Source organism: Tursiops truncatus, chromosome 11, assembly GCF_011762595.2.
Source record: "Tursiops truncatus isolate mTurTru1 chromosome 11, mTurTru1.mat.Y, whole genome shotgun sequence".
Taxonomy (NCBI): domain Eukaryota; kingdom Metazoa; phylum Chordata; class Mammalia; order Artiodactyla; family Delphinidae; genus Tursiops; species Tursiops truncatus.
In genome coordinates this window covers 18,821,443-18,833,792 of record NC_047044.1, presented here as the reverse complement: position 1 = coordinate 18,833,792, position 12,350 = coordinate 18,821,443, and the positions used below count along the sequence as shown (strand labels likewise).

Genomic DNA, 12,350 nt, shown 5'->3' with positions numbered 1-12,350 from the left:
AGCTTATTAAAGTATGTATGTTGGACCTGCCCCTCAGATCCGGAACCTGTGGGGAAGGGGAGGGCCCGGGCATCTGGATTCCAATAAGCTCCCAGGTGACACACTATATTTGGAGAGTCATTAGTTCGATAGGTCCTTTCGAAAACCATCTAAGAGTGAGCTGTGTTCTGAACAGCGAAAACAAATGAAAACCAAACAAAGCCTGACTTCAAAGACCCGTGACTGTTCTCTGGGCTACAGGCCTGTTTCCTAACAGGGTACACGGTGTCTGGGACAAGGCGAGGCTGTTTACCTTAGAATTATGGATCATCTTCAGGCTCCAAACTAGGTCCCTCCTGCCCTTTCAGAGCTGTCGCTCTTCCATGGACATTAAAGCAAAGTCCTCATTATGTTCCGTGGAAAGATGGGCAGGGATTAGGGGAAAAAGACAGACTGTTGCTTCAGAATCGAAAGCAAGACAAGCCCATTATAGGGTTCTATAATGGCGTAGGGACTGAAAAGAACATCAGGAAAGCTCCTGCCTATGGATGCCCCATTGTTTCAGGGCTAAGTGCCTGATGCAGGGAAAGAAAAGGCTTCGGAAACTGACAGAGATGGGTTCACTGCTTCGCTCCGCCATTGCCTAGCTGAATGGCCTCAAGCAGTTTAGTAAACCTCTTTGAGCCTAGTCTGCATAGCCGTTAGGTGGGCTAATGCCAACTAACTCTTTGGAGGGTATGGAAGAGAGTTAACTGAAATGCTATGTATACAATAAAGATGTTAAAAAATAAAAAAAAAATTTTTTAAATTAAAAAGAAATGCTATGTATAAAGTACATAACACTGGTGTTGACAATAATACCGTTGGATAGTTGGTAATTATCATGATAATGGATTCTCATTTAGAAAGAAAGGTATCTGCTATTTCTGCAACAAATTTTCAAGAGTTAGTAACATCCTAGGCAACGAGCTGTCCCTCTGGTTGACATTTACCGTGCCAGGCGTTCAGTATCCATTCCCATTCTTCCAGTAAAGCACCCTTCTCCCATCTCAGTCTGCAGGTTCAGGTAAGAGGAGACTCCACCACTCCTACCTTCAGAGGTGGGCATGTGACCGGGCCCAGTCAATTAGAGTGTCTCATCTCCCTGGCCACAGTGACTGGCTGAGAGATGGGCCCATGTCCTGATGAGAGCCAATGAGACTCAATGAGAGAACTTTTGTTGATTGTGTTGAAAAGAGACAGAATCTTTGGTTGGGCTGTGGTGTCAGCCTGGCAGTGCTGGGGTCCACCTCCAAGAGACATGAGGCCAGTGCCTCTGAGCAAGGCCACTACAGAGGACACCAGAGTCAGGGGAAGGGAGAGAGAATGAGACGCTGAGTCCCAGACCCACCTGTGCCTCAACTACTTCCCTTAAACTTTTCACTTATAGGAGCCAAGAAAAGCCTCCTTTTTGTTTGAGTTGACTTGCAGCTGAAAGATATAAATCCCTATAGTCCATTTAGCATATTCTTACATAAAATTTTAAAGCCTAACCCCCACCCCAGTAACATAATCCAAACCTGCTGCAGCTGCCTTCTAGATGGTTCTCGGCACAATTCCCAGCTCCATCTCTGACTTACCACTTTGAATCTTTACTATCGTATGGCCTCTTAGGTTCAAGCATTCATTTATTCATTCAACAAATATTTATTGAACACTCATGATGCTCTGGGAATATAGCAGTGAACAAAACAGTCAAAAATCCCTACCACTTACAATGGAATGTTACTCAGCACTAAAAAGAAGGAAATCTTGCCGCATGCAAACACATGGATGAACTTTGAGGATATTATGCTAAATGAATCTAGCCAGTCACTAAAGGACAAATACTGCATGATTCCACTTACATGAGGTACATAAAAGAGTCAAACACACAGAAGCAGAGAGTTGAATGGAGGTTGCCAGAGGCTGTGGGGAGGGAAAAACAGAAGGCTGTGGTTCAACAGGTATTAAATTTCAGTTATGCAAGATGATTAATTTCTAGAGATTTGCTGTACAATATTGTCTATAGTTAATATTATTGTGTCGTATGCTTAAATTTTTGTTAAGAAACTAGATCTCATGTTAAATGTTTTTACCACAACAAAAAAGAAACATCCCTGCCATGTGGAGCCCACATTTCTAGTGGGGGGGGAGACAGAAAATCCACACGATTCTGTTAGATGGTGAAAAGTGTAAGGGAGAAAAAGAAGAGCAAAGGTCCCTATGGGGAGTGCTAGGGAGGGGTTTCAGTCTTACTTGGGACATTGGAGAAGACCCGGCTGAGAAGGTGCCATTTGAATAAAGACCCAAGGAGGTGAGGGTTCACTCTGGAGCCCTCCTTTCACCTGCACTTGCCTGTTTGAGGTTCTGACTCAGACTTCCTGCATATTCAGCCTGACAGTACCCATCCTGGGGTCACTGGGGCAGTGACAGCTCTGTGCTCTTTACCTGCCTCCTGGGGCAGCTCATCCCAACCTAGACGTGAGTGGCCCAGGGGCCCCTGCTTTCCTGGGAAGAGGCAGGAGAATCTGAACTGTAACTCTGCAGCTTCCCAGCTGTGTCAGACCTTGGGCAAGTTATTGCCACTCGCTGATACCTATATCTATATCTGTACCTGTATCTGTATCTATATTTTTTTTCAAAATAAGGATAATCAAAACTACCTAGTAACATTGTAGTGATAATCAAGTAAGCAATGTGGGAAATGCTGCCTGGATATAGTAAATACTTCAGAATTTAGTTTTATACACACACACACACACACACACACAGACACAGACACACACCAGCTTCCATGGTCTACTTAGGAATTGAATTCAGCACATTTTTTCCATCTTCTCCTTCTACCAAGAGGCCTGAGATTCTACAAGATCCTCAGTCTTTTAATATATCATCAATTATTTTTATAAAACTATGATCTCATTAACTAAAATAAACTAAGATATTTTGGGAAGAGTATCAATTTGGCTTGAAATACAAGGATTTCTAGTTAAGCCAATTAGCATCCCTCTTCCAAAAAAAAAAAAAAACAAACATGTTTTAAGGAGAAGACACTGCTTTTGAATTATTCCACCAACCAAAGATGGCATTCAAGGTACTCCAGCTCCTGGCATAGCCTTCCTCACTCAGTCTTATTTTACACCAAGTCCCCACACATGGAATTATTACCAGGACAAATAATTTGGTGCCCACAAAACACAACAGTAATCAGTGCCTCTTCAAAGTGATGTTTTAAGACTTTTGTTAAATATTCTTCTGGAGGAGAGTCAAAGCATCGCATGGTAGATGGGCCTAGAAGAGGGTGGCAAACAGCAGCAGGGTTTAGCTGCTTCCTTACTGTCTCCAGTAATTCAGCTCTGGCCCTAAATATATACTGATACCTCTACTAATAAAACAAAAGCCCTGTTTCTAACCAGACCTGCCCTCTCATCCACTATCCTCATTCTCTTCAGCTGATAAACTCCTACTCAATCTTCAATTCTCAGTCTAAATATCACTTCCTCTAACCAATTCCCCTGGTCTTCATTAAAGTTCCTAATTATGTGGCCTCATGACACTTGCGTTTTGACTTTAGTCATACCTATTGCATTTATTGTTCTTTTTGTTATTGTCTGTCTTTCTCAATGATCCCCCAGAAGACACAGAGTCTGTTTGTCTTGCTCTTGGCATGGGTCCTGGAACACAGTAAACACATTGTATCAACTGATCCTGTGATTCTAGGACTCAAGGGGCAGGAGTTTGAGCCCCATGTGGTAGGATGACTGGGAAGGCGCTAGAGACCAGAATGCGGGGCTGTTGGCATGGAGGGTGGTAGAGCCCAAGGAAGAGGGTCAAAGCTGAGTCCTGAAAGGCATGACAATTTCTGGGGTGGGAGGAGGAGGCCAGAGGAGACAGAGAAGAAGCCTCAAAGAGGAAGGAGGGAAACCAGCAGGAGCACAGTAGAGCTGATTCTCCTTATTGGCGGCAGTTCTGTTCCATAAAGTCACCATGAACTCTGAGTGAGTACTGAACCATAGCTCCTGCGGGAAATGCAGGACACAACTGATAATCCCTTGTCTTGTGTGTGCTTCTGGTTAAAGACACCTTGGTTAACGTATTTGTTGATAGATTCACACTGAACTCACAGCCAACAGCACTACAACTCAGGCCTGAAGGAAGCGTATCTAACACGTTCTCCCCATTAAGCACGTCAGAGCCGTCCTGTACTTAGGAACACCAGCCAGCACTTCAGCACTACGCTGCAGTGCCATTTTAAACAGCAAAATTACCGACAAAAAGAACAAAAATTCAACAAATGTGGCAGGGGACTCACATTTTTCCCTGCTCTGTGCATGTCTGGGAATGAGTGTGAAAGTGCCCCGAGTTTGGGGGTCTCAAATAAATTTAAGCGAGGAATCTTGAAAGAATGAGAATCAATTGTACCAGATACCGAGATAAAAGACAATTGCAAAGAAGGAAGGGGTAGTAAATAGCATCAAAAGTTCAAAAGAGATGAGCTGAGATGAGGCTGGAAATAGGCTTTGAATTGGAGGACAAGTTCAGTCCCTAATGAGATATATGACCTTGAGTACATCACTTAACCATTTGGGATTCATCTATACAAGGTAGAAAATTGACTGGAAGATCTCTGGTGTTCCTCTGAGTACCAGCCATCTATGAATAGTTTTCAAAAACCAGTTTAACTTATCCGATGACCATCCAGAATCATGAGGCATTCAACCAATTCCATACTTCTTCGTCAGGTGTAACATTTTTATGGAAAGGAGGTGGATTTGAGTTTTTCCCTTCAAATCCCAACAGCCAAGAAGGAGTGAATGTGTCTCATAAGCAGCTCCTGGATTATGTGAAGAAGTGTGGTCTCCTGACTCAGAGATCCCCAGACACTCAGGGAAGTGGTTGAGAGCAACTTGCAGTTAAACAAGCCTGCGTTCAAAACCAGACTATGCCACCTACTAGTTCTATAACTTTGGCAAGTTACTTAATCTTTTTTAAGCTTTAGTTTTCCCACCTGAAAAAGGGGGAGTTATTATTAAAACTAAATGAAATAATGTAAACTAAGCATTTAGCAAAGCCCCAGACATAGCAAGGAGATGGTAAATATGACCTATTATTACTGACTATCTCAAGAAGGACTCTTGTCTGTACCTGATTTGATGGTGTCTACCTGTCCATGCTGGGGCCACGGTGGGGACAGGGGAGAGAGGTACCATGTTCTGTGATTCCTGCTTGCCGCAAGCCAAGGCCCAGCTGGGTCTAGATATGAACAAGGCCTGCACTGTTCTGGATCTTTCTACTACCAGGACTCATTCAGAGAAAGGAATTTTCTCATTTTCTCTGGAAGTCTTTCCCTTTGGAAGGTAGGCTTTTATTCAGTATACAGAGCCCTAGCATCTCCTTTATCTCCCTCATATTCTAGCAAAGCTGCTAAAATACCATCACCTCAGTGTTCTGAACAACCTGTTCCTTTCTTCTTGGGCATGTCTTTTCTCACACTCTTAACTCAGGAAGGGAGCTCAGGTCCCAAAACACTGAGTTTCTCATGGGAGCATTTCTGTAGTTTCTGAGGACTCAAAATAGCAATGTGGTTCTCTTCCCAAATAACATATTTGACATTTGCATTTTCCTTTGACTGAAATCTGGTAGAGGAGGAGCACAGAACCCCAGATAGAAAAAAATAAACTCATCCTAAAATTGCCCTTCACATCTGGGTCAGATCAGATGAAAGTCGAACCCTGAGGCTTGGCTCTCCTGAAACCTCCAATGCTTCACCATTTCAGTAAAGCAGCCAACTCCCTCTTGAATGTAAAAGATTCTCTTTTGCCAGCTTCCCGTTCAATGTGGAGAATACCAGAGGCTATTTTACTCAGGACTGAGGCCTTTTATAATTACTTCAGACATCCCTGCGTAATTACACAACAAAGCCTGGGAGAGAGCTGGGCCCTGGCACAGAGGGTAATTTTGTTTTGTGTTGCGGTCCATTTTTTAAAATGTGTGTTATTCAAGGGAGGGTTTAAACACACACACACACACACACACACACACACACATACATACACACACAGGGGAGATTCTCTACACCGGTAGTTTCCCTTTGGGCGAGGGAGAGGCTGGCACGCCCCCCACCCCCTGCTCCACCTCCCACCCTGAAGAGCAGACTTACTGTCGATAGTTGTAGGCAATGTCAGCAAATTCCTTCCGTCTTGCTCGGTACACAGGATCTTTAAAGCCCTAGGAAGAAAGGAGATACTTGATTTCTCCAGGCTTTCGTGGGAGAGACCTGGCATATCTATGCATGTTTTGAGTGGGGGTCCTTGAGCTCTGAGAGTGCATCTCTCCTTCCCCTGATTATACTCTGAAAATAAAGTCTCAGTTAAACTGAGGGTAAGCTCTCCCACTAAATATCGTGAGTGACGCATTACTAGCAATGCTTTCAACTCAGTGTGAGCCTCTGCCTTGGGATTCCAAAGTGCAAACAGTGTCCAGGTTTTAAAGATATCTGATCTACAGCATTCTAACTTGTAAACTTGCTAAACTCGGCAGAGTTATTAGGATGAGTGTCTATGAAGAAGATATACAATAGCTGCTAAATTCCTGACCAATGGCATGTGTCTAGCACTGCCTCCTGACTTCTTGAGAGACAAACAAGTACATGCTTACTGCTATTGCAATTTAGAAAAAAATGCCATTTATCGAGTGTCTATTATGTACTAGTCTACGCGTGCTACGAACTTATTTTATTTATAACTCTCACAACAAATGTGTAAGGTAGACCAGTATGATTATCCCTTTCTTTCCAGAATACACACTGGCTCAGAGAAGTGCAGTCCGGTGAAGTTGAAGCCAGGATTTGAATCACCCAGTTCTTGCTCTTTTCACTTCACTTCAGTAAATGTCAACCTTTACAACTTGGCAGGGGCTCAACTCACTGAGATTCTGCCTCAGTACATAGATGATAATAATTTCTCCTCTGAGGCTGACCTGCAGGCAGCCTTTCCTCAGCAATTGGCAAGCACCACACTTCTGAGTGAAAAGAGGCCAAGTGTGTCTTTCAGTGTTGGGGGTGTGGGGGGAGGTCACATCCCTGAGATGGACATGATCCCAATTGGTTAAAAGGACATTTTCCTTATATTTTCTTCTTAGAGTTTTATTGTTTCAGGTCTTACATTTAAGTCTTTAATGCATTTCAAATTCATTTTTTGTGAGTGGTGTAAGATAGGGGTCTAATTTCATTCTTTTGCATGTTAATATCCAGTTTTCCCAACATCATTTACTGAAGAGACTATTCTTTTCTCCATTGAGTATTCTTGGCTCCCTTGTCAAATATTAGTTGACTGTATGTGCATGAGTTCATATCTAGGCTCTTGATCCTGTTCTATTAGTCTGTTTGCTTTTATGCCAGTACCATGCTGTTTTGATTACTATAGCTTTGTAATATAGTTTGAAACCAGGACATGTGATTCCTCCAGCTTTGTTCTTCTTTCTCTCGATTGCTCCTTGACATTGGTCTAGGGAATGAATTTTTGGATATGACACCAAAAGCACAAGCAACAAAAACAAAAGTAAATAAGTGGGACTACATCAAACAAAAAAGTTTCTGCACAACAAAAGAAACAACTAACAAAATGAAAAGCAACCTATAAAATGGGAGAAAATATTTGCAAACCATACCAGATAAGGAGTTAATATCCAAAGTATATAAGGAACTCATACAACTCAATAGAAAAAAAATCAAATAATCTGATTTAGAAATAGGCAGAGGAGACATACAAATGGCCAACAGGTACATGAAAAGATGCTCAACATCACTAATCATCAGTAAAATGCAAATCAAAATCACAATGAGCTATCATCTCATACTTGTTAGAATACCTATTATCGAAAAGACGAGAGATAAGTGTTGGCAAGAATGTGGAGAAAAGGAAACCTTTGTGCACTATTGGTGGGTATGTAAACTGGTACAGCTACTTTGGGAAACAATATGGAGGTTCCTCAAAAAATTGAAAATAGAACTACCATACGATCCGGCAATATCACTTCTAGGTATATATCCAGAGGAAATAAAATCACTTCCTTGGAGAGATATCTGCACCTCTATGTTATTGAAGCCTCATTCAAATAGTCAAGACATAATAAACAACCTAAGTGTTCACTGACAGATAAATGGATAAAGAAAACGTGGTATATACAAATAATGGGATATTATTCATCCATAAAAAAGAAGGGAAACCTTCTGACAACACGGATGGAACTTGAGGACATTTTACTAAGTGAAATAAGTCAGACAGAGAAAGACAAATACTGTATGATCTCACTTATACGTGGAATCCAAAAAAGCCAAATTCATAGACAGAGAGTAGATTGGTGGTTGCCAGAGGATGGAGAGTGGGATAAACAGGGAGAGATGTTGGTTAAGGGGTCAAACCTCCAGTTACAAGATGAATAAGTTCTGGATCTAATGTACAGCACGACAATTATAGTTAACAATAGTGTCTTATATACTTGAAAATTGCTAAGAGAGTAAATCTTAAATGTTTTCACCACAGGAAATAAACAGTAATTATGAGAAGTGATAGAGTTGTTAACTGACCTCATTATGGTAATCATTTCACAATATATACATGTATTAAATCAGCATCAAGCTTACACGATGTTGTGTCAATTATATTTCAATAAAGCTAGAAAAAAGGTCATTTTCCCCCCAAAATTGATTGTGATCTGAGTTTTAGTAAGACAAGACACTGGTGTCACCACTGTAGAACTTTGCTTTGTTCCCTCCAAGCATTTACCAATAAACCATGCCGTCCATCACTTTAGCTTGAAATTTCTCTGTCCCACCATCCCTCCAAACCAAGACATTAGTGAATCAAAAACAAAGGCTAATGTCGCGGAGAGTAATATGTAAAGACTTTTTTTAAAGCATAAATACTCCCTGACTTTCAGATATTGTTTTTTTTGTTTGTTTGATTGGTTGGTTGGTTATTTTTTTGGTTTTTTAAAATCCAGCTCGACCAATAATTCCAAAAACCCAGGGGTTCATGTATATAATGTAATTTCACCTGACAATCCATGGCATAGAGTCTGGCACACAGAAAGAACTACAAACACTTGCTGAAAGAGGAAAGGAAGAAAAGCTTAAGGGGGAGGGAGGAATAAACAAAGGGAGGGAGGGAGGGAAGAAAGGAGTTCCCTATTTTGTTTCCCAGGATATGTTTTGAGAAACAGAGAAATGTAAACGTTTCACACTGGAAAAGTAAAGTAAAATTACCATACTGTTTCGTTTTTTTGTTCTAAAACCAAATCCCAGATAAATTAAGTGATTATTCAATTTAGAAAAGATTCCAGGACATGGTCATTACAAAGTATAACTAGAGTGTTTTCTCTTAAGCACTGAATGGTTTTGAATAAACAGAAAAGCTTAGGAATCTGAAAACTTAAAACTGTGCTGGGCCCAGTTCTACTGGGTGAAGGTAAGTTGCTGTGGGATGATATAGTAAGAAGATTGGGCACTATCCTTTGATTTCCAAGCAGCTCTAACACACCCTTTTAGGAACCTGTCTACTGGGCTAAATGAAGAACACATCTCCATACTTAGGACTCAGAATATAACGTTAATGTTTGTCAATCATTAATGCTTGACCTTTACAGTCATCCTCACCTACAAGTCTTATTTAACAGTCATGGCCTTCTCTAGCCCCTAAGTACAAAGCATAGACTTTTGCGCTTGTGAGGTGCCTTGGAGAATATCTATATTTGTATTTTGATCTAGACATGAAGAAAGTGAAGCCCGTAGAGCCAATTGCCCAGGGTCCCTAAACTGCAGAACCTGTACCTCCACTTGGGTTTTCTGGTCCTAGCCAGGTGGTAAGTTGAGGTTTGAGGGCTGAGACGGGTAACCAGGGAGACAAGCGAAGAATTCCCTTACCCAGTGGATTTCTACTTCATTATACTGTCTCCAGAATGGGATGCCCATTGCAATTTCTCTTCCCATTTATCTTTAATCTTCAATGTACTGTGTCTAGGCAGTTTAAAGACTTTTCCATCAGTGAAAAAAAAAAAGCTTAATATAAAATTATATATCCAGTAGGTATCAACTGTGTCAGAGGGATTATATAAATAGCATAAAAATGAAATGATGGAATAAATACAACCAAATCCAACAAAAGGTATGAAAATGGGAACTGTTTTATTCTTCTGTACTGTTTAGGCTTTTGAATTTTTCTACTGTGAGTGTGGATTTCTTTTTCCTTTTTACAGTTTGAGTTTATTTTATTGTTTCACTTTATTTATTTGAAGTATAATTGATTTATAACATCATGTTAGTTTCAGGTATATAGCGCAGTGGTTGTTATACATACATATACATATATATCTTTTTCAGTCTTTTCCCTTATAGGTTATGACAAAGTATTGATTATAGTTCCCTGTGCTATCCAGTAGGTCCTTGTTGGTTATCTATTCAATATATAGTAGTGTGTAGATGTTAATCCCAACCTCCTAATTTATCCCTACTCCTTTTATAATTAGAAGAAAAGTAAAATAATATTAAAAATCCATCTCAGATTATTATGGGAGGTGACAGCAGATTCATACATTGAGCTATATCAACACATCCAAATATAATATAATACAAAGATTTTCCATATGGGGAGGTTTCTAACCGTGGTCCTTTGCCAGCTCAAGTTTCTAAGAAGTTCATTATCAGCCTGCGAAGGGACCCTGCCAACTAGGCGGCACAGACTTTTGCTCTCTCAGTTAGCAGCGAAAGTCTGGGGTCCGTCTCTCAGGGACTGGGTCTTGCATCCTCTGGGCTGCCAGGTGACCACGGGCCTCTGCAGACATGTGGAATACACTCTGAATTAAGCTACAGTTGGTGATGACTAATCATCCTGTCTCAAATAAGCTAATAGCAGCAATTTTGGTCGCACTGCATGTAACCAAGTATGTTTGACAGGAAAATATATTGTTGGTGAAGGAGTGGGGAGGGAGAGGGGGAAGAGAGGAGAAATGGATGGGAGAAAGGGGAGAGAATTCTACAGGGTGCGAAGTGGTAACATCACCTGCGGTCCACATGCAATCACTTTCCTTAATCTCAGCATTTGTGTTACTTGTGGTGTCGAAGTCTGTGCTTTTGCTTCAGTGGGGATTTTGGGGAGACAGTAACCATATGGAAAAGTCTTCCGAGTGAGTATTCTTCTAGACTGAGATCTTTATCATTTCTTGATATCATGGTGGAGATTAAACCTCAGAAATGCCATCTTTAGACTACTGAAGTTGAACACGCTGGGTTGGATTACTCACTCATTCAATCCCTAGGAGCATGGCCTGATGGTTAGTTCACCTCTCAGAGCCCTAGTTTCTTCATCAGTAAAATGAAACTAGTAACGGTAGTTACCTCGCAGTGTCGGGTGGATTAGATTAGGTAATGTAAGCAGGGTATCATGTAAAATTCCGAGTACAAAGGAGACAGTGAAAAAATGATGCATTTGTGCACAATGGTGGGAAATCCACAAGCTGAGAAGTCTGGCTCAGAATATGAAAAGGATGTACTCTGGAATGGCTCACTCAGTCCCGTCACCCATCCCTGGGCTTTTAAAAGAGCACCTGCCGAATTCTTACCTTGCGATTTATTTTGCATCTAGGGCAATAGTGAGAGTCTTTCTGCATTCTATCAGTCCCACACCAACTGGAGGAAGGATGGTACACAGGAGACAAGAAGTTCTAAGTCGTATTTTTTAAGTACCTGCCATCGCCACGCCATAGACACTCACCAAAGACTTGCAAGTCAATAGACAAGGACGGCGCTGACCACAACCCCTCCTCTTGCCCACTCTGCATGGCTGGCCACGGTCACCACCAATAAGGCCAAGAAGACTGTCCTGGAAAAGATTCTGATACCTGACTTCCCAAGTCAGTAATCTGGGAATTGTTTTACCTCTCTCCTCTTCACATTTGATAATTTTTGTCCATTTTTCCTTTCAAATATCTTGAGTTTATCCTTTTTACTTTAATCTCACTGCTACACTTTTTTTTTTAATTTTTATTTTTTTTTGCGGCACGCAGGCCTCTCACCGTCGCAGCCTCTCCCGTTGCAGAGCACAGGCTCCGGACGCGCAGGCTCAGTGGCCATGGCTCACAGGCCCAGCCGCTCCGCGGCATGTGGGATCTTCCCGGACCGGGGCATGAACCCGTGTCCCTTGCATCGGCAGGTGGACTCTCAACCACTGCGCCACCAGGGAAGCCCTCACTGCTACACTTTGATTCAGGCCCCCATCATTTCTCTCCTGGACTACTACAAATACTTTCCAAGTGGCCTTTCTTTGTCTGTTCCTCATAACCCCCTCCCTCACTTC

The 12,350-nt window shown here is 41.6% G+C and overlaps 1 protein-coding gene across 1 annotated transcript in view; it reads right to left on the bottom strand.

Annotated features, from left to right (window-relative positions):
* The window catches only part of PAH (phenylalanine hydroxylase), a 71,999-nt gene that overhangs the window by 15,872 nt on the left and 43,777 nt on the right, over positions 1-12,350 (bottom strand). The window contains exon 5 of the mRNA XM_019952115.2: positions 6,161-6,228. Coding sequence (XP_019807674.1) covers positions 6,161-6,228 — 68 coding nt within the window. The remainder of the gene's footprint in view (positions 1-6,160; positions 6,229-12,350) is intronic.